Source organism: Pimephales promelas, chromosome 1, assembly GCF_988280905.1.
Source record: "Pimephales promelas chromosome 1, fPimPro1.hap1.1, whole genome shotgun sequence".
Taxonomy (NCBI): domain Eukaryota; kingdom Metazoa; phylum Chordata; class Actinopteri; order Cypriniformes; family Leuciscidae; genus Pimephales; species Pimephales promelas.
Window position 1 is genome coordinate 50,424,596 of NC_142769.1, and position 26,157 is coordinate 50,450,752.

Sequence of the window (26,157 nt, forward strand, 5' to 3'; positions counted from 1 at the left end):
GCTGGCATTACTGCCAGGGCTTGGAAATCTCCCACCCTCTTAAGTGAGGTAATTGCTAAGCGAAAAGCCATTTTCAGTGTTAAGTCCTTAGGCGAAGCCGACTCTAAAGGTTCGAAGGGGGCAGGGATAACCCCTCCAGAACTATTGCCAGGTCCTAGGCAGGAACCCTGGACCTGGCTGCCGGCCTCATCCTCCAAGTACCAAGGAGAAACCGAATGACCAACTGGTGCCTCCCCAGAGGCCCATCACTTAACGGTGCGTGGAAAACCGCAATGGCAGCCACGTACACCCTAAGCGTGGACGGGGAGAGACCCTTAGAGAAACGATCTTGGAGAAATCCCAGAACTGAAGCCACCGGGCAGTTTACTGGATTTAACCCAAGTTCTCTACACCAAGTGACAAACACATTCCACTTGAGGTCATATAATCTCCTGGTGGATGGAGCCCAAGAGCTAAGTATGGTTTTCTCAACAGGATGTCTGCCCCCTGATTCTGAACCCCCGGAATATACATTGCTCTGATAGAGAGTATTTTCCCTTGGGACCAAAGGATAATCTGATGCGTCAGTCTGCACAGAGGGCGCGATCTGATTCCCCCTTGTCGGTTCAGATAGGCTACCACTGACCGTACTAGGACGTGGTGACCTTTGATGTCTGGGAGGAAGCTCCTCAAAGCCCTGAACACAGCCATCATCTCTAGGCAGTTTATATGCCAAGAAAGATGATGGTCCTGCCATAGACCCCTGGCAAACGGTCGTCCATGACCGCGCCCCAGCCAGTGAGGGAGGCGTCTGTCGAAACGGTTTCCCGGCGACATGACACTCCCAACACTGGCCCAAGGTCTCTTCCATATTCTCAGAGAACAAAGGCATCTGCGCGTTACTCTGATCATACGAAGCGGATTCCCCTCGGGAGAAAACCCCTTGGTTTTTAACCACCACTGAAGGGGCCTCATGTGTAGCAGGCCCCAAAGGAATGATGTTGGATGTCACTGCCATGAGGCCCAGCATTCTTTGAAATTACTTCACAGTGATGGCCTGGCCTAGCTTTACCCTGGATACCATCGTCAAAATTGACTCGATACGTGCGGGAGACATGCGTGCCTACATCGTAATCGAGTTCCATATGACTCCCAAAAATGTCGTACACTGGGATGGTTCTAGCACACTCCTCTTTGCATTGAGTCTCAACCCCAATTTCAGAATGTGGCCAAGGACGACATTTCGATGCCGAACTGCCATTTCCCGAGACTGAGCCAGAATGAGCCAGTCGTCGAGATAAATCAATATATGGATGTCTTGAAGTCTCAGTGGAGCAAGGGCTACATCCATAAATTTGGTGAATGTGCAGGGAGAGCGTGCTAGGCCGAACGGAAGAACCCGATATTGGTAAGCTTCGAAAGCGAACCTCAGGTATCTCCTGTGACATGGAAGGATGGAGTGAAAATAGGCGTCTTTTAGATCTATCGTGACAAATCAGTCCTCTGATCTGACTCACGATTACTGGAGTTAACCGTTCGAACCTGCACCTCCCTATTCAGAGATCGGTACAAAACCCCGAGATCTAGAATTGGCCTTAACCCCCAATCCTTCTTTGGAACTATAAAGTACCGGGTGTAAAACGCGGACCCCCTGTCTGAAGGAAGAACACGTTCTATGGCTTCCTTTAGCAGCAGAGTTTGAACTTCTTGTTCCATCACCTGAGCCTGCTCTGGGACCACTGTAGTCTGTACCACCCCAGAGAACTTGGGGGGCGGTGTGCAAACTGCAGTCTGTACCCTGATTCTATTATATGTAGGACCCATGCAGATATGTTGGGAAGATGATACCATGCCTCTACAAAATATACTAGGGGTACCAGCCTCTGGAGACTGGCCTCTGGTTTTTTTTTTTTTTTTTTTTTTTTTTGTCTTTCGAGAGCATCTTTCTCGACTTCCTGAAGCGGAATACCGGCAGGCTGTAGTCGATATGGATGTTTTGACCATAAACGATGCTTCGTTATAATATTTTCGCTGGAAACCGATGTGGCCCGAAGCGTCGCTGACGGCGGGCAACATACATCGTTTCCTGTTTAAAAATATTCAGGCCCCATATAGATATATTGGAAGGTGTAGCCATTCTGCAAAATCTACTAAGGGAACCAGCCCCTTGAGACCGACTTCGGGTGTCTTTCGAGTCCCTGAAGCGGATGACCGGCAGGAAAAAGTCGAGAAAATTTTTTGTGACCACAGTCGGGGTGAACGCCACAGTGTGCGTTCGCTGGAAATCGATGTAGCCCGAAACGTTCAAAACGGCGGGACAACATATATATTTTATATATATATCTTATATATATTTATTTATTTACTATATATATATATATATATATATATATAATTTATTTATTCCTAAACCTGTCGACGATTGAAGTTACAGCGCCGGAGAACAGGCCAGTTTCCCTTATTGGAAAGTAGACTCGTAATTTTCACGAGAGAAAATTTGCCTGGACAAACGAGAGATCCGAGTCAAAGTTTCCGTATTGCAATGCAGACCTTAAATCTACGCGCTGCAGTCACAGAATCTTTATTGCAGAGTAGACTCGTAATCTACACGCTGCCTCGGCAAACGCAAGAATTTAGGACACTGGGTTTGGAAACACGGGACGAATGCGGTTCATCCCCCGATCTCATGATCTTTTAGTGGAGATCGGGGAAAAACGGCAAACTCCGGCGCTGAGGCTGTGACCCGCGCCGCATGAAACGCAATTTATTTAAACTTGCGTTCCCTCCTCATTTTGTGGCCAGCTGAAGTTCAGTCTGGCCACAGCACGAGTCACAACCTCACCAGTTCCTCATATGCTTGGCCGTGAACTGGCACGCCTAACTCACGGTCATCCGTATCGATACTGAGCACGTCTACTTCCTTGGAAGCAGAGAGCCTGAGTATCGGAACCTGATCGTGGTCAGAAGAAGCCGCGGCGCGGACTTCTGCGCCACTCACAGGGGCTACGGGATCATCAGACGATGAATGAGAAAGTGCCTCAGCAGTCTCATTCTCGTCTGCAAGATCCCGCTGTGAACCCCACGATCTCAATCGCCGCGCCGCCTCAACGGACGCGGGACCAGAAACGTAGGGAACGCAAGCCTGACCGTGCTCATCAAAGCACGCCAGCCGGGAGCGCAGCACTCTAATAGGAAGTGCTTTACAGTCTGCACAAGTCATGCTGCGCTCCCAAACAATTTACACACAAAGCATGTGCGTCCCCACCTGTGACATAACGAGGGCAGAGATGCACACATCTTTTTAAATTGCTCGCTGGCCATTTCCAGTTCAAACTGAGTGACAAACAACACCAAATAAGACAGACAGTTTCAACATAAAGCGCTTGCTGAAGAGCGAAAGCTAGTGTGTGTTGTGACAACGTCACTTTTATACTTCCGGGTATGCCGTCACATGTTACGTCACGACGCAACACCAATCAGGATTGGATTAGTTTCATTCATACTTCAGAGGCGCACGCTTAGGGAGCGTCCCCAAAGTGTCGATTCTCGACGCAGTGTAGAGTTCCCTCGAAAGGGAACTATATATTTGTCATAACCTTAAACTGTAAAAGAAAAAAATGTTGTGTATGTGTGTTGTTGTGTTTGTTCTTTCAATAGCTTAATAATATTGTGTGGCATTGCTTGTTCTAGATCACTCGTCTGAGTAATTAGTAAACATGCATAATGTAATTGAATTTTTTTTATTTGAAATGTATCTCTTGAAACATATATTTGTTTGTGTGTCTTCTTTAAAATATAGATGTGTTAAAGAAACTGCAAGATGCATTATCTCCTATGCAAATGGGACGTGTGTAAAAGGACAGAAAGTTCTGTTCTTCTCAGAAATAGATACGTTTGCTTGCACCAAGAGCAAAACATGTATTTAGTTGTATTTGAGATGACGTGTGTGTTTATGTGTGGGTATACATGAGAAGTGTTAGAATATAGGGAACTGAGAACTGTGTATGTGCAAGGGGCCTTAGTCCGAAGATAAGGAGGGGAGGTGTACATTTCGGAGGATGATCTTTTTAGTATATAAACTGTGTAAGATGAGAAGACGTTTGTCTTGTCTGTGTGTGAACTGCCTTTCTAGCAAGAAATAAATACACTTATGGATTTCCAGATCTTCATTTGTTCTTCAATTATTATTTAAGATTTAGGCAAATAATTTCCACAACAGTACATAGCTTTATTCTGTATCAAATGTTCTGTATAAACGAATAACTAAATAAATAAGTGTGGATTTTTAGTTATTTGAATTTGCTTTTTTGAACAATTGTTAGAACCATGATCAAACTCAAATGCCTGTATATTTCTAATAATCCTGAAGATTTTGATTAGTTTGTTCATGTGTTTTTCATTCTGTGGTTTGAGCTAAACTCTGTAGGAAAGTGGATCTCGAGGGCCAGAGATGCTCACCGGTTTATTATGTTACATCAATTCTCTTTAAAGTGTTATATGGGACCCAGGTTACTAAAAATCTTATTGAAGCTGAAAAGGGAGAAAGAAGAAAAAAAAAAGAAAAGAAAAAAATTAAGAAAAAAAGAGAACTATAACATCCATATGTAAAAGTTATTTTATTTTACCTGTGAAGAGAAAATAAGAAAATGCATACATTAAAAAAAAAAATAAAACTCATTCAGGTTAGTTATTTAATTAAATAAGTAGAATATTGGCCCAATTAGATGAGTAGAAGTTTAGCCCCGGCCTAATGGGTGGAGTCAGGAGGGATGGGAATAAATGTTTTTTTAGACCAGACGATCCTGAAAAAGAAAAGAAAAAAATAGAATTAGAATGAACAAAACTAACAGTTTTATTAGACAAAACCAATATTTTGAGGTAAAATTGTGGATTGAAGGTGATCACGTGTGAATGTTAGTGCAAATGCTACAGAGGAGAAAAATATTTCTTATAGTTTGGAGTTTTGCCTTTCTGGAAACTTTATAATTGAAAATCGAATACTCTCGGTAAGTGAAGTAAATAAGTTCTCAGTTAATGAAGTTTTTTGTGTGTGTAAATGTTGGTAAATGGTGTTCAAATATTAAATGCTGATACTGTAACGAACTCTAAGGAAAGTGTACATAATAATTTCAGAGCTTTATTTTATTAGTTTCTCTGTTAATATTAAGAGACTTTTATTTTGGCGCTTCCTAGTGGAACGTTAATTTCGCGTCTAAAAAGGTGAGACTAGTTAGTCAGACGCACCCACGGAAGTAAGAAGGAAAAGCACATTTCGGTCTGAAATTGTATAAAGCTCTAAAAGGATAATTTAAGCACCTAGCTGGAACGGGAACAAGGTATTGTGTGTTTAACTTGTTTAATGGTTATGTGCAGTAATATGAAGGTTAATCCATTTAATCTGTGAAGAAGTGTTTAAATGTATTATTTTCTCTCGTGACATGTAAACTCAAGCTAACGCGAGTTTTTTAGCATTGTTAATACACAAGTAATGTCACGGAAAATGTCTTTTATAAATGACTGTTTGTACGGTTAATTTGGCCTTCGGGTATTGTTTATGTTTGTACGAGCTCATTTTATGTTATCTGTCCTGTAGCTCTTACGTTGTTTCAAGAAGAAAGGTTGAAAGGAAAGTAGATTTGTGTAACCAAGGCTGACGGCTGAACATAAATAAAGGCTTCTGGAAACATCAGTACGCTTCACCATTGTCTGGCTGGGGGATACAGCTGTAGGCTAGAAACATAAAGTGAATCTTCTGTTCCAAATAGAGAAGAATATTATGTGAATGTGGTAAATAACTAATGTTTTAGAGTTTACGTCTACTTTGAGGAGTTTATAAGTGCTGTTTTAATTGTTTACATTGAGCTTCTAGTTAATGCTGACGCACATGTGATACCGGCAGGTGAGGCTTACCTGCGTTATTTGAAATGTCATTTGCACATTTATGAAATATCAATGAGTTAATGTTGGATAAAGGTGGTGAAATATGTTGAAAGTTGCTTTATTTGCAGATTAACTGTTGTAGTGATGCATATTTTGGAAAGGGATGTCTAATTGCATTTCTATCCTTGTCTTTTGTAAGGTTGGGTCTTTTACTTTCGCCTTTATTCCTTTTTTGTGTCCTTTTGTAATGCTGCCCACTTTTAGGACACTAGACGATTTCAGAGAAAGATTTTGAACTTGAAATGTCCTTGCGCCCCCGTGCTGTATACGAACACAAAAGCAAAAAGATGAAGAATGCAAATGCAACAACATCAAGAGCAAGAGTGGAGTCGTTCACATGGACCGATGATTAAGTCGAACTTCTACTCAGAGTTGGACTCGCCTACAAGTACACTAAACTCCAAGAAAATGTTGATTGGGAGTCGTGTCACATATATTCTGATTTAATGGACGGGCTTCATGCGCAGTATCCGAGGGAGCTAACCGAGAAGGATTTCCCTCACTATCCTAGCATGGTCTCAAAAGCCCAAGTAGTTCAAAAATAAATGCAGCAAATACAGGCATGCAGTGGACACAGGGTGTGGAAGTGGCCAAGGACGGGTAGTGCTCATATTTTTTGAGCTTTGCTTGGAGATCGGGGGTGGGTCGCCTGCTACAGTCTCCATCGACGCCGATTATCTACATCGACAGTGGAGCTGCCTTCCGATTTTCCAAACTCCACTGAATCCCTCGACTGTCTTCCACCTGCGGTTGTAAGGCTGAAGAAGAACCGATCCGGCAGAGGAGGACCTAAAGATAAAGAGGAGGATGTTGGAGTTGATGGAGTTCTCCGCTAGACGCAAGTCTGACAACATTCTCCAGATCAATACACGCATTGCTAACGTCACAAACACCAGGACGGTTTTTCCTTCATGAGGGAATTGTTGTTTCTAGAGCCCGACCGATAAAGGATTCTGAAGGCCGATACCGATACAAATATTTTGGGGTTTTAAAATCCGATATTCCGATATATCGGCCGATATTTTATTTTATTTTATTATTTTTTTTTTAAACTGGACATGATAATCACAAGTTTTGTCATGCTTACAAATTTTGAGTTAAGAGAACTGATGGGGATGATCTTTTAATTGTTTTTCAAGCAATGTATGTATCGTGACCAACTCAACGAGTGTTGCCGACAGGAACGGTGTAGAGTGCCCTCTGGTGGACAAACTATACAACTCCAACACTCATGAAATGGTTCAAGCGTGTTTCGTCCGTTTTTATTTTATTTTTGAAATATTAATTTATCGGCCATTATAACTGCTGATACCGATAGTTTGGAAAATGCCTAATATCGGTCTACCGATATATCGGTCTGGCTCCAGTTGTTTCCCTCACAGCAGTGGACCAAGGGCAATGGAATTGGTATGATTAACTTGTCATTTTTTTAATGACATCATCAACCTTATTTCTTCTCATTCTTTTGATGCGTGTGGTTCATTTTGGATATTTTAGCTTCAATTTTTACAGATGGCACCTTTAAAGTACAAGTAGAGCTTTGAATTAGCAAAAACCTGAGCATTGTATATGCTCCCAGGCCACTTCATCACAACATCAATAAATCTGTGCATCACAGACCGCCTGTACATAAAGAGCATGTTTGCCTTTCCTGTTGATGTAGTCCATTGAGTTGGTATGGCAGCTTGATTTCGATGTGTGTGCCGTCGTCCACTCCCGAACTCTGTGGCATGCCATGAGCACGATGGAAAACCAAACCACATCCTCGGACTCGGACTAAAAGGTGACTTGATGTATTTTGACCGTCTCAATTGGTGCCCTCATGTTTTGAAACACTTTGGTCATTTTTTAGAGAGAGATGCTAAAGGTCTAATCAGATTCAATGATCTATGCTAAGCTACAAGCTAAAAGTGCTAACGCCAGACCTGGAGATTGGCTAAATGGATTTGAAAACCGTAAAACTCAATGTTTAACTGTTGGTAAAATGAGCCTATTTCCAACGAGAGTGTTCCTTTAATGAAAGTGACTTGCCATTTTGTTTTTAATTGTATATTGTTGTAAATAAAACATCATATACAATAACCATACTTCATTATGTCAATCAACTGCCCTCGCTGACTGTAAAACTGCCATTGCCATTTATCCCATGCCATTCCAGCACGCACAATAAGAGAGGGGCTTCCCTATATTTATAACGCAGCGTTTGGACGTCATCCATTCAAGATCTTTTCCTTCAGCCAATCTTCTGAAAGAAGCTAGAAGCCGATCATCAAGACTCGCGCAGCAGTGGACAAAGCCTTCTCTTCCGGTGAGCTTCAGACAAGTGTGTTCTCTCGCGATTGCCTCTCCTGAACAGATCCAATCGAAACTTCTGATGGCCACGAGTCGTGTGTGTTGTTCCTGGGTCGTGCCCACACAGAGGCGGCGCTGGTTCGGACTGCTCCCACTGTGGAGAGATGAGTCTCAGGACCCTCGGGCTCCGTCTGGCCATTGTTCAGGGTGAAGAAGTATTCATTATGTTATTGATTAGTCGTGTTAGTTTGACCAAACATCTTTAGTCATGTTAAGTTATAAAATTATTATACTGTGTTTTAGGCAACATTATAGATTTACATAATTGTTATAAACTATATAGTTTCTTAAACAATTTAAGATAATGGATTCATAGTTATTATAAGTTCAATGAATTTGAAGTTTACTTGTTATCTTTGTTTGCTTGATTGGTTTGGTGCAATATTTGTTACAATTACATAATAATTTTTTTAGTGTAGTGTTTTCGTTGGTGGCGGATAATATACAAAAAATAAATAAATAATAATAATAATAATAAAGATCTTATATTCAACAATGTTCATTGAAAGTTTACAGTTAAATCACTTTTTTGAGTAACATGTAGCTGTTGATTATTTTTTTCTGCCTTTCTTCTCACATGCATATTGTTACTTTTGACGATGTTGCCCTTATTCTCATTTTTTATAAAATGTTACTTTTAATAGTTATTACGTGTGTAAAGTGATTTTATAATGTTCAAAATTTCTGGGTTTAATTTCAAACCCATTTTGGGTTCATATTAATCCAGCAAGACATTTTATAAAAATTTATAGAATGTTCAGAAATCTCCAAATTTTTTTTTTTTCCAACCCAATCTGATGGGTCAAAACAACAACAAAAAAAGTTATATTTTTGGGAAAATGTAAATATCCTTTCGCACCAAAAGTGAAATAATACGCCTCAGGCTGAAGGAAATGCACATTCACACGTGTCAGAGGGCTGGCATCATGACTTCTAAAAGAAAGCGTGCCAGTCCCCTATTGGCTGAAGTCTGAACACATCATCAAGCCAATCACTGATCTTCCCTCCAAACTCCAAACCCACTTTCTGCCAATGACACCTCACACTACTGTCATTTTAATGTAGAGTTACATTACGTTTTAATTTACTTTATTTTATGTCTTAATGTTTTATATTTATGTTCATTTTTAAATTAATTTTCATTAATTTATTCTGCATTAGGATACTCATTTTAAAAATAATTATATGTGACAAATATAAACAAATCAAGCTTAGTTTCATAGATTACTGGCATAAACATGTTAACATCTGCAGACAGATACTTCGGATTTCATCAATAAACTATTTTTATTTTAATATCAGTATTAACATAGAAATGTATTTGCTCAGTAACATAAACAACACATTATTCTGCTGTCATGGCAACATTTCCGAAAGCCAATGACGATCAGTTATAGTCAGACCCCATCGGTCTGGGGCCGCTCACAAACCAAGAGTTCACTAATGGGTCCAACACACAATAATCTGCAGGCAGAATACGTCATGTATTAAATTATTAATACATACACAATAAATAGTTAAATAACTTTTTAAAGTAAATTAGAATGTTTTCTGTCCCTAAACAGAGACTAAATAGTGAGTTTGAGTCGCTTGTTTAACTGTTTTCTGCAGGTTTTAGCTCTGCTGAAGCTGTTGGTTCCTCATCACAAGTGGTTTTACACGTCCGAGGCCTGTTGTGTTGTCACTTTGCTGTTTGTTTTGTTTCCAGGACATTGTGACCACATGTTTAACGTACAGTAACTACAGTTTGGGGTCAGTATCTTCATCATCTCCTGTACATCCACCTCCTATATGGACATTTCAACACTTTCTCCAGTACAAGCCTGGAAATAAACATTTACACTTTACATGTAAACCATAATTTATTTAAATATTTTTAAATATATTTGAATATGTTATTTAATATATATTTATGTATGTACTCATGCATGATGCATTCATCTGGAATGGCACCAGTTTTGAGCAGCTTTAGATGTATAGAGATATTTATGACTCAGTTCAAAATGACGCCTCTTTTTCAGTCACTGCCAACGAGTCGATATGATTTCAACTCTTCTGCTGTGGTATATGAGTTACCAATTTAACCAACTTTATCTTTGTGTTTTCTGCACTGACAACTCGAGGGTTTTTACCACTTTTGGTTATTAGAAGGCCATGACTGATAAGGGCCAATGGGTGGAATGAGGCCAGGGTTAAACCTCTACTCTTTACGAGAAGTGCCATGACCACAGAGAGTCAGGATCTTGATTTAACGTCTCATGTGAAGGACGGTGCTCTTTTGACAGTAGTGTCCCGATCACTTTACTGTTATGGACCCACACAGACCACAGGGTGAGCAGCGCCCCCTACCGGCCTCACTAACACCTCTTCCAGCAGAAGACTAGTTTACCCAGGAGTAGGGTTGGGTATCGTTTGAATTTGAACGATTCTGATTCTGATTCCGATTCCTTGTTTCGATTCCGGTTCCTAACGATTCTCGATTCTGATTCTTTTAAGAGGCAGGGTCAAAAAAGTTTAGCTAACCTTGCTAACCAACGGCCTTTCTGAAGGAAATAATCCTTCTGTAAAAATACTCCTTTTGTCACAAATTTTGCATTTTGCTGAGATTTCGTTATTTTTAGAAAAGTGAAGCCACACTTTGGATCGCCGACGTAAGGTACTCATGTTCGACTCGCGGTGGTTATGCCAACACTTCCGGTAGACGCTTCTTCGTTGGTGTTGTTCAGCGGTTTCTTCTTCCGCTCGGCGGACTGTGAATATCGAAACTAGGAATCGAAATTTTAACTTTTGAACGATTCCGGGAAAAACGAAAAGTTAGTCTCGGTTCCAATCGATACTCGATTCTCGATACCCAACCCTACCCAGAAGTCTCCCATCCAGAGACTGGCCAGACTCAACCCTGCTGAGCTTCAGTGGGAACCAGTCTTGAGCTAAAGGGTGATACGGCTGCCGGCTTCATCAGATGCTGTGATGCAATCGGCCTTAGAAGGATCCAGCTTTTACTGCAAAATACACTCTCTAATCCACAAGTAATTATATTCTTTGTTCTTCCACTCCCACCTTTCAAAGTTCCCTCTGTTTCTCGTTCATTAGACTACTTTTAAGAGACAAATAACAGCTCTACTGACTCTTCCATTCTGCAGTGCTCACATAATCCTTTTAGATGTTTATTTAGTAGTTTTAAAGTTTTATTAAGCTTGGTTTGCCCAACCCCTTAATCTTGTTAAAATATTTTCCTCTTTGGTGCTTCTTTTAGCTGTCCTGACTACTCCGACTTCGTTCTTATTGCATTTCATAAAGTTGAAGTTGCCTGTTAATTGTGTTTCCTGTATCCATTTTTTTGTAACTTTTTGGTGGTTTAAGTTTTAATTCCTTTTGCTTTATATTTACTAAGTGATATATTCATGATCTAATTTCCCAAAGCCTATCTCGACGTCTCCTTTCGAGCTCCTGCTTAAAACCCTTTAAATCCCGGACTGGCCATGTCCTCTACTGTTAGCAATACATCTTCAATGATGAGCTGAATGAAGCCTCTGTCAATCAGGTGATTTGCTGTGACTCTGTATTTTCATTTTCAACCACCAATGGCCTCCGAAAATGTAGTCCTACTTTACAAGAGCGTCTATTTTAGAAATAAATGCTTTGACTTCCGCTACAAGGTACACCTCTAAACCACACCATCAGAGAGAAACGACTGCAGACCTCGCTTTGCGAACATTAAGGCCATTTATATAATACAAAGGGCTGTCAATGTTTTTATCATTATTTTTTACAGTCATTAAACATCTGTAGATATGGTTACCTAAAGACACTCTCTCATATTCCCTCTACAATCGGCTGCTATAGTTTAAGAGGCCTAATAATAGAGTTGAGCTCATAGTCGTGGTTTGACTTCTGCTCTGTTTCTGTCCTGTGAGTTTAAACACAGTAGAGGAAATATTTATGCCTTTTTTGCATCTTTAGTTTCATAAACCTTAAAATATCATCAAAAGAGCACAGATTCACAGTGAAATAACGTGCCTGTCCTCTTCATTGACTTCCCCATCAAATCCATCTGTGTTCAGGAAGGCCAGAATGAAGCACTTCTCGTTTCTAAAAGTATTCACTTTCATTCTGATAGTCTCCTTTTAGAGAAGAAAATAACATGTTTAAAGCAAACAAAGAGACACATTTAAGATATTTCAATTATTTTGCTACTTTAAAACATCAGAGAACACGATGAACACCGCCTACAAATGAAAGTGAATCCTGTCACACAAAGTGACACAGATAAAGAGATTTTGATTCAGGTCAGATGGACTGATGATCGGCCACAACAATCACACTGGACTTGAAATGTAGATAAATCACTGCAAGTCTTCTGTGTGAAATATGATGACGCGTATAATGACAGCAAAGGGGTAGAAGATTATTATATGATAATGTTACAGACATAACGGCAAACAAATTGGATAACTTGTTAATTATATAAATCTACCTGTTATTGCAGCAATATTTCAAATGCATCCACTTTTTAGCAACAAGCTATCGGTAGCGTTATTTGCCTTTGCAGATCAGTGCTGGTCACACAGAGGTGAAAGTGTTCGACTCGACAGCTCCTTTCTCCCTGATTTCAGACACTCTTTCTTCTGCTTTCAAGATGAGGCTTTTGGTCTCTGAAATGACTGTAATTACAATGGCTTGTTATCATTGGGGTCAGACACAGGTTTAATCTAACACGTTCACTAAATACAGCTTTATACAGAATAGCATTTCTATAAATTCTCAAACATTGTGATGTGATTAGCTTGATGCTAATTGACCTATGGATAAGCCACGCCCTCAAACACGATGAGCCAATCACAGTGCGCAGCTAACTCAATACACTTGGAGATTCTCTGCTTCCACGTCCATTGAAATACATTGCAGTTAGTCAGTTTTCATTCGTTTTTTTCTTGTCATTTAAAGTTTAAAATGGTCAAACTGTGTGCATGGGGTACATGCAACTCCGACACCCAAGGCTGGCCGATGGTGTGTATTTTTTACTCTTTCCCAAGCCACATCTCAACCGAGATAACTAAGTGTCTGCTCTGGATTAAGTTATGTGGCAGACCACAACAACAACTAAATGTGGATAAATTAAACAAAGATGTCTACATCTGTTCTAAGATAAGTCAACAACGCATTTGAATGTTATTTTTAAAATCTCTAATGTAACATTAAGCTAACATTAGCCTAACATTAGAAAATGTTAACGTTAGCTTTTAGCTGCATTGTGCATCATGTCACTTAGCTTCATTAACGTTTAAATAACTGAGATAACAAATGTTAACAATGTTGTGCTGAAAGATTCATGTAAATTCTGTAGCACCAAACGCTGATGCGGTTTATCGGTGTGTGTGCGTCACACTCGCTCTGTGTGTGAAAGGGCCTTGACAGCCGTAGTCCTATAGTTGTCACGTGGTGATTTCACTCTGTATTCACTGCCTGTAGTGTGTGGCTGTGTGAAGTATGAATTGTGAAGTGAGAACAATAACTGGAAAAACTTTTTCAAGTGCTTGATGATCAGATCTGAAACAACTCGCATACACCAAAACACAAGCTAATATCTCCGAATGGATCTGTCTTTTTTCTCTTTTTCATGTGTGTAGAGTTTTGACTCCTCCTTTCTACTTGAAGTGTGAAAGTACTGTTTAAACACAGGAAGTGTGTGTGTTTTATCACACAGCGCTGTTAAATCAGTCTATTAATGTGTCAGTATGGGCTCCAGTGCACTGCCGCTCATCTGTGAGTATTTGATCATATTCTTTACTATCTTTACTATTTATTATTCAATGTATTCAGCTGAAGATGTGATAATATAATGATTGTTGAGTAGAGTCTATGAGTTCACAGCCTCACTGTATTCTTCATTGTGATGATATGTTGTGTGATGATCAGACAAACAGTGTGATGATGCATTTATCTCTCTGATAATGCTTGTGAAAGATGGAGGCAATGTGCGCATGCATTTTTTCTTATTTTTATTTGTAATGTTTTTTTCCGATTTCAAGTAGTTCAGCTAAGTCATAGGCCATATTCACCAAAACATGCAACAATAAACAGTCCAAAGTTCAAACACAGGAATCAAACTCGAGAGAGAAAAAAAAAACGCTCAGAAATTATATCTAGGAAAGTAAAGACTATGCACTGGCGTGGTGCGTAGAAGTGGTTTGTGTGTGTGTGTGTGAATGAGATGAAGGTGTGTGTAATCAGCGCAGTGCAGGTGTGTTTGGTGTATTCAGTCCAGGGAGGTGCATGATGGGAAATGGGGTGCAAGTCAACCCAGGAAGCGCATGAACAACCTAAATGATCTCAGATCATAGGAGCCGATCCTGTGGAGCCTCGAGTCCCCGGAAAAAACACAAGATATTCTCCATTCATTCTGTCTAGAATCACATTTCCATCCTTCCACAACACAGGAAGTTCCTGAGGTTTGCCTTCGGGGCCGAGGCGCACCATTACAGGGTTCATCCGTTCGGTCTAGTTTATCTCCCCGCACTTTCACGAAATGCATGAAAGAGCAGATGGCGATTCGGCATCGAGATGTCTTCCTCGCGCATATCAGAAAGTTGGGGTTGAGGCTGAACGCAAAGAAAAGTGTACTATCTCCTTCTCAGAAGACCACTTTTCTAGGCGTCGTTTGGGATTCGGTCACGATGCGGGCAAAAATAACAACGATCTGACCATTTGCTTTCGGACGACAACTATCCTGATTAATGTCGACTTGACCTTCCTATCTATCCATATGTGCAGACTTTCTTAGACTTTATGTTCTCTTAGCCAATCAGAAGTGTCCAACATGTCTGTACTGATGTCATGCTTGCCCTTGGAAATGGTGTAACTGGTGTGAGATTTTGTGTAATGTGGAGTCTCTGGCCTACGACCTCCTCGTGAGACTTTGAAGCCTGGCTTTACCGATGAAACTGGAAACTATTCTTCAGTAAATGTTTATCTATTTGATAGATCCTCATGACTCCTGGTCTTCTTTCATCATATCTGGTCCTGGGTCTTAAGCTGTTACCCCATTAACAGTTTTGAACTTTATTCAACAATTTCTTCTCTTCCACGTAAGTCTCCTCAGCTGTTGGTGTAGTGTAAACAGTGCAGCGCTTCCGGGTTCGACGTCAGAACGACGGCTCATTATTGGCTAACTCCTGCGTCAGCATCACACGCATGTGTCGAGGTGATCACGTGACCAGCGTCGGCCACGTGGACTATTTTATTGATGTCTTTATTACCTTTCTAGGCCTTGAAAGTTTAAATGACGTTTCTGGCTATGTGGGGTCAGAAGCTCTCAAATTTCAGCAAAAATATCTTAATATGTCTTCCGAAGATGAAGTTGATTTTTGAGGGAACTAACCCTTTAAATGCTGGAGAATAATCCATCAGTTCTCATCTGAATGAATATCAGAACAGAAAAATACTTTCAGTTTATGTAGAATAAACTCTAGACATGTTTCAGTGTGTGATTTACATTGTGTTGAATGAATGGAAAAGCTTCATCTGTGTTTCTTCTGCTTTTAGTGCTGATGTCCCTCGTTCTCTCTGGACACACTGAAAATGAGACGGATGCTGATTCTGAAGGTACTATATTTGCATTATTACAGTATCTCTGGGGACACACTTAACAACTATAGCTGAAATAATCTAAGACTGAACTGAACACACTTACAGACTGCAGCAGATTTTAAACACAGACTGAAAGTAACTTCAGTCTTGGACGCAGCCCGTTTGGGCATGATCAGTCATGAGTATAAAATTACATTCATCATTGGCCTTACATTTAAGTGTGTCCCCGGATTACATTGAATTTACAGTATTTAACCAATGTGGATTGTGTTTTTTTATGTTAATTGTCTACATGGATCAGATCAGGACCCACATTTTGTCTCTTTGCTGATGTTTATTCCTAATATTGCAGTCACACATTTCCACACGGCATCATTCTTGTAGTTCCTCGTGCTGCTGAAACTGCTGTCTTGCAGTTGTATAGTTTAGTGCAAACACAATCTTGCCGTTGTATAGTTCAGTCAGACAATGATTTCCAAAGATCAAAATTATTGACTCTCTGTCATTAAGATCGTGTGCACCAATGCTAAGCTTTTATTCATTTAGTGTGGTTGAATCTTGCTGACTGTAAACAGCCTCATCTACCGGCCAAGGGTGCGTTTCCCAAAACCATAGTTGCTAACCTGTTGTAACCATATATATTTACTCTATAAGACAAGTTAAATTCATTTCAATCTTATGATATGAAATTTCCTATTAATGTTATTTACACACAAAAGATGTGTTAAAAATGACACAAGCCGTGTTAACTTCTTACTTGGGTCCGTTTTGCACCACGTGTTCATTTTAACTCCTTTACTGTTAATGAGTTTAACACAGTAAATGTGTCAGAAAGGTTATCACAACAATGTAAACATAATAGTTACACAAGTGCTGTCCTTGGTTACAAACATTGTATATATAAAAAAACATATCAAAAGCCCTAAACAATATGTTAACATTTGACAAATTTATGTAAAGACATTGGTTTTTATTTTATCGTCAAAATGAAAGATAAAAAAAAAACGAGTTAATAAAACTTAAATAAATAAATATTGAATACTTTATTGATTTACTCTGAATACTTTCCGTACCCACTGTATGTATATATACTGTATATAAAGCAGCAATTGGAACAAACATGTGGGCTAACATAAATGTCAATGTTCTATTTAATTTTAACAATAAATGCAAACATTTTCAATGTAATCAACACAAGCAAACTAAATCTTTAATTTAATAGTCTATTTCTCACAGTTTTGAGTTCATGACAGTGATCTTGATTCTGCATACTTTTTCAGTTTTAACACCAGCAGAGACAGAGTATTCAGAGCCGTCTCAGACAGTCACTCTCACATGTGACATACAGAGAGGAGGAGACATTCAGTGGAGATACAGCTGGATTAAAGATGGTTCAGTCATCCCACACAGCACTGAGAGAGACTACGATATCGAATCTGTGTCTGATGGTGGTCCATACAGCTGTAATGCAACGAGATCATGGGACAGTGGTGGTGTTAAAGTAACTGAATCAGGTGAGTCTTCATATTCAACTGTTTTTAATGATCATTTAAAATCCATATTTGTGGTTCAACACTTTTCTTATGCTCTTCTGTATCAGCCACATCTGTTCTTACGACAGAAATTCAGCTTTAGTCTTCATTCCCTCAGATGGAGAACTGATAACTGAATATGCTCAGTATAAACTGTTTTCTGCTTATTTCTTTTAAAGCCCCATTTTGCTTTTTCGAATATTACCTTTCATGCACGGATGGAGCTGTTTTTTAATGTAAAAGGTCTGCGAAGTTTTAAAGATCAAAGTGCATAAATAAAGGTATTGTCTCCTAAAGAAATAGTCTGATTTGACACTCAAACACTTTAGTTCATGGGTCAGGATCCTTTTTGACTAAAGAGCTATTGACTATTTTAGGATACTTTGCTCGTCCGTGTTTCACTCGAAGCGCAACACAGAAATCATCCTGTCAGTAGCAGATTCAGTTCTCTTTCACAGCTTATTGCTTCTAATATTTCTATATTAATGACTTTGGACACTTCTGCTGACTGAAAGGATTGAATTTTTGGACTGGATTGTGGGACTGAAATGGAGTGCTTTTAATTGTGATGAGGATAATCTTGTAGTTAATAAGAAAACGCACTGGTAGCCAATGAAGTCTGTGTAAAATCGGAGTAATGTGGGAAGATTTCTTTATGTTTGTAAGGACCCTAGATGTGGAAATCTGAATACCGTATTTCCTCAAATAAAACCGCTATTCAAATAAACGCCGGGCCTCTGATAGCGGCTGGGGGCGTGGTCAACGTGTGTTCAAGTTCATCGTTATACAGGTGCCGATAGATGGCAGTGGCTACATTGGATTTAACACGGGTCTCATTGCTGGTGACGAACTTTTCTAGCTACAGTACTACGTCTGGGACTGCTGTATATTCTTAGGTTTCCAGAAATCAATTTTTTGTTGGACCAATCAGCGAATAGAGGGAGTGGCGGGGTTCGGGAAAAGTTTAATTTTCCAGCTCACTCCGCTAGTGGTGAATGAGTTAGATAAGGCGAACGATAGGGATGCATAGCTGATGGTTGTTGTCGTCTCCCCTCTTGTTGCATTAATGGAGGACCAAGTGAAGGATACAGGAAGGTTGGGAGTTTGTGCTGGGCAGCTCGGTGTGCACGATAACCGTGACATTTTGGACGGACGCTTCATGGTGTTCGTAAGCCCCGAGTCCTGGCCGCTAAACTGTTGTTGAAGATGCACTCAGGAGTCATCATGTCAGTAGCTCAGATTCCCAACAGTGAATTTAGTGATTCTTTTGATGAATATCTCACTTTGAGCCCCTTTGTGTACTCGTGCAGGAGCATGGTTGCTGTGTCAGTTTTACATGTAAATCATACAAATTGGTTGTCATTATAAAAAAAAAAAATTGTCATAAATAAAAATGTGAAAACGCATACTTTGAAGACCATAATTAATCAAGGTAATTAAGAAACAATAATACGTAATATGAAAAATTGTTGTTTATTACAGATCTGCAGATAGACAGATCATTCAGTGTACAGCATTTGCAGCAGATCCGAAACGCCCGCAGCGGCGTCCGTGTATTTGTAATGATTACCTTAGACATGCTGATTTTCAGCTAAGGACATTTTGAGCTACTGACAGATCATTATTCTGCAACACTTTTTCAATATTCACTTCTATGTTTTTCAGGAAAACCTGTAGTGAAGGTGAAGCCAGATCAGCCTGTGTTCAGAGGAGAGAGAGTCACTCTCACATGTGACATACATGGAGGAGGAAACATTCAGTGGAGATACAGCTGGATTAAAGATGGTTCAGTCATCCCACACACTGAGAGAGACTACAATATCACATCTGTGTCTGATGGCGGTCAATACAGCTGTGAAGCAACAAGATCAGACATCAGTGATGGAGTTACACTGACTGTATCGGGTGAGTCTTCATATTCACATCTGTTTAATCATCATTTATTTAGTGCAATTAAACTCTGCATGTTTCTTACAATCGATTGCAAGCTCACATTCAGATTGTCCTCTGTTCGTGAGTGCAACATTCACATTTCAGAATACATCATTCATTGTGACTTTAAAATATAGATGTGAGTCTTGAGTTATAAACTCTATAAAGTCACTGAAGTTATGAAATGCATTTTTTCAGTTTCCAAATCGCTGATAACACAGTATCTGTCCTATTAAAAACACTTTATGCCCCTACTGGAGCCCCTGAGGCTGGCCCTCCCCTGAACTAGAGCACAATCGCGACTATTAGTTACTAACTATTACTACAGCCTACAGTTTGCTAGCTAGCTATGCCTTTGTCACGGAAATGTGTCGGCTACTACCTGGATGACATCACTTACAAAACAGATTGGTGTCTTTATTTAAATTTCCAAAAAATGATCATATCAAGAAGAGGTGGATTCACTTTGTGAAGAGTTTCAAGAGGATTCACTTAGCGCTCAGCAAAATCTCCTCTCTAGCTATTTTTTTTCTATTCAATTAACATGCTATGGCCATTAAATGACTTTCCTGAGCTAAATGTGTTATGTGAAATAATTGTTCTCCTGCTGTTATATTGACCTCTTTCCATGGTTTAAAAACACTATTTTGGTCAATATTATGTATACTTTCTAGCTGTACCTTACCCTTGCCTTTTGCAATGTGAAAATGATATAAAGAATGGACACAAATGAAAAACATGAATTAGTTTATTTGATGTTCTTCATTTATTTATTGTTGCCAAATGTACAGATCTTTTTATAGTTTCCTCGTTAGCTAACGTTAGCCTAGCTTGCCAAGCTATTTTCATAAATAATCTGTAAAATTGTTTGTACCTTCATCTGTGACTGGAGGCCACTGTCTAACATCATCAACCCAACAAGTTCAACGCTCAACGCTCGTCGGATTCGGCCACAAGTTCAGTATGAGTAACTCTACGGCTGCGTTAACATGTAATGTGAATTTACGCCGAGTTACAGGTTACGGTCAGGGTCTATGGTCTAAACCCAGCTATAGGGGCAAACATACTGCACCGTTATCTAAACTGAGAGCGAGGTGTGTTCAGACACATTATTGGCTCGTTACTATTTTGAGGAACTGAAATCGGTCTTTGTCAGGTGACGTCACACTCGCGATTAACAAAGTGCATTATGGGCGTAGCCACCATTTGTACTGTATCGATGCTGAGGTATTCTGTTTTTGGAGAATTTTTTTTTCATTCATTTTTTCAAAATAAACCATCCTTAACATGACAAAGAAATGATAAGTTGGCTTTGAGTAACTTTGTTATATCAACAGGCTGCACATAACTGGGTTAATGATTGTGATATAATGATTATGTTAAAACACAATCAGCACCATTGAATCACCTTATTTATCTGTTCATCTGGCTGTTATAACTCAGATACAGCTGCTAAACAAAATTTAAAGTTTATGTTGTGAGGGTCAAGAGCCCAACTAAAACAGATACTGATCTCCATAATGGTGACCTAAAATTCTAGTTTGTTAAACGTTACCTAGTTATATGGAACCTGTTTACATATAAAAGGTTAATTAAAGTCAACATTTCATTTTTTGAGTGTAACATTGATCATGAAACTGTGATGCTGTTTTAATCAATATTTACTCATGTGTGTGTATTAATACAGAGAGACCAAAACCTGTAGTGAAGGTGACGCCAGATCAGCGTGTGTTCAGAGGAGAGAAAGTCACTCTCACATGTGACATACAGGAGACAGGAGTCTGGACGTACAGCTGGTATAAAGATCAAGATAACAGCAGAAGAACAGACCAGATCTATCACAGCACAGGACAAGACCAGATCTATATAATCACATCTGTGGATTCGTCTCATGCTGGTCTGTACAGTTGTAGAGGAACTCAGACTGAAACCCCACAGTACTCAGAGATCAGTGATGGAGTTACACTGACAGTATCAGGTGAGTGTGTTCATCATTTCATCACTTTAACCTGAAGACATTGTATATTGAAAGTTAGCTCAGGTTTATTTTTCTTCATGATCTTTATCCTCCAGACATGTTCAGTTCATCCATGAGCTTCTGCTCTTCAGATTATCTGAGATGAATGAAACCGTCAGTGTAGCAAACAAGCCTTGAGACTTGATCATCTGTCCTCAGTCAGACCGAGATCAGGATAGAAATACAAGATGACAGTCACACACAGTGACCCAGCGCTCTTCGTATTTGTCCACATATTTAGTGTACAGCAGATCAGAACTGCTCGATTCACAGGCTATATTGTAATGCGATACATACCACAAAGGCACAGAAGAAGTAAGACGAGTATAAAGCTGAAAGATAACACTTGTAATGCTACAAACCGGCCGCATTCCTGCATCCTGGACTTTCATGTATATCATGTATCCGTGCTTCTCATTCCTCCATTCATTATATAAAGCAATAAGGATTGTTAAACGGGCAGACTTATAAACCAACAAATAGATTATTTATTAATTTATAAGCTTTAAAATGTGTTGATTTAGTTGACCTTTATACTGCACAGACCATGTATAAAGCTTAAGAATTTACTTCCAAACTGTGTTCAGAGGCTGTTCGAAATCAGAGAAAGTCAGTATCAACTAAGAGGAATGTGTTTAAAAAAGTAAGAGCAAGAACTAATAAAAAAAATAGATGCATATCTGTTAAAGGAGTAAACCTGGAATAATTGTGATGAGGAATTAAAAGTGTGTAATTCGTTTCGGTTGAAGTCAGGCAGGAGACATGGTGAGGTACAAATAATTAAATCACTTTTATTTTATAAAATGACTCAAACTATCTCAAAAGACAACACCACATCCAACAAGGATCTTCAACTTAGGCAGCCCTGGAGACGACGTCACTCAACCCAAAGGGTCCTCTCTATTCTCCTAAAAAAGAAACAAAGAAAACCACACACACACACACACACACACACACACACACACACGTGTACACACTGCACTCGGTTGAACATCTCCGTGTGCCACAGAAAACACTCCAAAACCAAGATGAGGAGGGCTGCCGCTCTTATTTTCCTCGCTGCCCAGGCCTACAAATAAAGAACACACACACACAAGACTTTTTCACCACAATAAACACAACTTGAACATTAATATATACACAGAGGACACCTTAAAAAAATAAGAAAGAGAAAACTACACAAACACAATTGTTAGGTCCAAATGCACAGTGTTCATCTCAGAACAGTTCAATAACAAACATATTCTCTTCACATGTAGAAGGACACATTTTAATCAGGATTATAACATCATGTAAATTGTGATTTCCCAGTGTTAAAGACGTCTCCATCTTTGAGATTTACTTTAGTCACTGTTAGTTTGGTTACAGGAGATATTTAAAGGAGAACTCCGGCGCAAAATGAACCTTTAGTCAAATTACACATTGTTACCTAGTCAACCGTTATCTGAGATTTGTTTTCATGATTGCCGAATGTAAATAGTTTTATCTCTAAAAACAGTTTAGCCTATAACGCTAGTATAATGCAAGTATATAGAGCATAGAGTTATGACAAATAAAAATCGCTTGTTATTACCACTAAAAAGGCTCAAAATAGCCCCACACCAACACGACAGCATAACAAGGGTCCCTACATTCAAACCGAAGCATTGAGAACTTTGTCAGTGTCCAAACAGTTTAATAAGAAGATACTTTATACACACAGTCAACTTCACGAATACAGGAAGAAGCCATCTTTGAAAAATAGTCTCTACCAGTCGATCTACGAACGCCGATCCAAATGCGCTGGTGAGATGTGAATAAGGTGATAAAGTGAGCGCGAACAGTAGGCTACGTGTACATGTTGAAGAGAAGTAAACGGTTTGTGTTTCTTCTGGAAACAACGGACCATATGAGATTCTGCACGGTTCAGCGCACTTGGATCGGCGTTCGTAGATCGACTGGTAGAGACTATTTTTCAAAGATGGCTTCTTCCTGTATTCGTGAAGTTGACTGTATGTATAAAATATCTTCTTATTAAACTGTTTGGACACTGACAAAGTTCTCAATGCTTCGGTTTGAATGTAGGGACCCTTGTTATGCTGTCGTGTTGGTGTGGGGCTATTTTGAGCCTTGTTAGTGGTAATAACAAGCGATTTTTATTTGTCATAACTCTATGCCCTATATACTTGCATTATACTAGCGTTATAGGCTAAACTGTTTTTAGAGATAAAACTATTTACATTCAGCAATCATGAAAACAAATCTCAGATAACGGTTGACTAGGTAACAATGTGTAATTAGAACAAAGGTTAATTTTGCGCCGGAGTTGTCCTTTAATAATAGAAAAGATGAGATTTGTCCGAGAGAATGACGTGACTTACAGACACTGATGTGAAATGAGTTGATGAAGTCTTCAGATATTCTGATGAAGTTGATTCAGACTCAGTATCTCCTCATATGAGCTTTAGTTGGAGATCTTCATCTCTCCTTCAGGAGCTTCATTCTGCTTTCTGTGGCGAGTCAGAGCCTCAAAACAACTGACATGATAAAACTAATGACAGAACAGCAACAAAACACAACTAATACTATGAAATATGAGACAAAATCATCATGACTCATCATGTTAGTCTGCCCGAATCAGCTTCCACCTCAATATTAGAATAAATTATCATAAAGATGATTCCTCCTGATGTCAGTAATATGTAAATGTCAGCGGAGTGAAACTCGATCACTTCTAGTGTGAAACGGCAGCGGGACGTCAAGAATAATCCTGTGTTCAGAAGATACATGAAGGACACATGGAGTCCCGTCTCAAACAATATCAAAGATGTGGGAACGGAAGGCTTTCAGTTTCATTGTTATCCTCAATGTACTTTTAAGACTAAACTTCATTTACATGTAGAGCTGGAGGAAGAATGTAATACAGTATATAATGTTTGAGCAGAGATTATTCTGGGTTTATTCTGACTCTGATGAACGCAGGAGCCTTAATACACTTTGTCACTGTTGCTGCAATAACACTTCATCATTGAGATCTTCAACATCCTCGAAACATTTATAAAATATAATTCTGTTACAATGCACTGAAAGAGATGTTTGAGTCAGTTTGTGTTTCTGTGTTTCTTCTCAGGTTTACCCACATCTACAGTGACTGTGACACCAGCCGGTCCTGTATTCACTGGAGAAACAGTCAATCTGAAGTGTGGGATACAACCTTATTACAGTAACTTTACATATGAGTGGTATAAAGGCAGTAAAAAGTTACAGACGGCTGGTCGTTACACTGTAAACAGAGACACTGTCACTATCAGAGGAGCTACTGGGTCTGATCAGGGTCAGTACGGGTGTAAAGGACAGATATATGGAAGACCAAACTCATCAACATCAAGCTCTGTTTATCTCTCTGTGAAGGGTGAGTTCAACATCATTGTCCTCATAAACTCATTCTATGATCACACACACAATCAAGAGACTGTTCAGATTGAACTACTGTCTTACTTATCACAGCTTTGTGTCAGTGTTCTGCCCTGGCAGCCTTGTCTGTGTTGTCTTTGTGTCATGTTTCTGTGTGTCTTGTGTTTGAGCACATGGCTCTGTTTATGTTTGTGTTTGTCATGTGCTCCTCATGTCCCGCCCCCTTGTTTAGTCCTGGTCCAGGGGCCTGTATCATGAATCCGGTTTAGGTGGCTAGCCAGCTGTGTTTCAGTTTAGTTTGCGGCAACCCTGGGTTTTAGGCACCATGGAAGTGGTTTGGCTTTTAACAGTGTTCATCTCCATAGTAACTTACACTCTACGGCTAACCTGGTCCGGGGCAGGTGAGGCTCCAGGTGAAAGGTTGCAAACGGAACTTTGACCAATCAGCTGTGAGCAAAGTGACACGTCTGACGTGATAAAAGTCACTCCACCTGTTTCTGCTCCAAATTAAAGGTCACTGCAGCAAATGATTATTAAAGACAAAATCGTCTGGCTTTTAGTAATGCTTATTTAGAATAATACATTTGTATGATGTATAAATTATTTATGTAATTTTTATACCCTTAATCGATCACACATCTACATTTTTTTACAAATGAATAAATATATAAAGTTGGTAATATAAATACACTTTAGAATCAATAGATAAAAGCTATAATATAACTTCACAACTTTAACGTGCACTGATATACAGGATATCAAGACTTTTTTTTTGTTTTTTAGTTGTCCTCTTTCATTGACAGCTATTTTCTTCTTGATGTGTAAATTTGTTTAAATTATTAATATTTTAATACTTTTATTTGAGAAGTGAATCACACTGTTTCTCTTGCGAGAAATGTCTTTCAATGAGTTTTGAATGAGTTTCAGTCTTTCTCAGCATGTGATTGGTTGTTCGCTACTGATGTCACACCTAAACTCCTAAACTATCCTGAGTTGACAGAGAAAGTTGATGATTTGCATCATGGTACCAACTAAGCCTGGTTGGACTGGTTTGGTTTTGTCAACTCGAACGTAAACCTGCAACCCTGAGTTTGTTGCCATCATGGTACCAGCCTCAGTAGTTTTTACTAATCGTGCTCACCTGATCCTCATGTGCTCTGGTCCCTTTATATTGTCCCTCATGTGTTTGCTGGTTCATTTATGTGTTGTTTTCCTTCATTGTATGCATGCATTCTCGCTTCTGACAGTCAGTGCTAGATTTAGATTATCTGTCAGTTCTAGCTTTGTGTTTGTTTTGTTTTGATTAGATTTTTATCCAGTTTTTTTTCTGTGTTACTGATTTTAAGTCTAGTAAGAAAGGGCAAATGAAGCCTTATGAAGCACAGAGGCTTTCCCCTGCTTGTTCCAGGAAAAGATGTGAAG

The 26,157-nt window shown here is 39.3% G+C and overlaps 1 protein-coding gene across 1 annotated transcript in view; it reads left to right on the forward strand.

The window, feature by feature from the left end:
- The window catches only part of LOC120461294 (basement membrane-specific heparan sulfate proteoglycan core protein), a 182,836-nt gene that overhangs the window by 36,853 nt on the left and 119,826 nt on the right, over positions 1 to 26,157 (forward strand). The window contains exons 5-7 of the mRNA XM_089131319.1: positions 19,059 to 19,298; positions 21,013 to 21,303; positions 24,452 to 24,733. Of these exons, the coding sequence (XP_088987445.1) occupies positions 19,059 to 19,298; positions 21,013 to 21,303; positions 24,452 to 24,733 (813 nt within the window). The remainder of the gene's footprint in view (positions 1 to 19,058; positions 19,299 to 21,012; positions 21,304 to 24,451; positions 24,734 to 26,157) is intronic.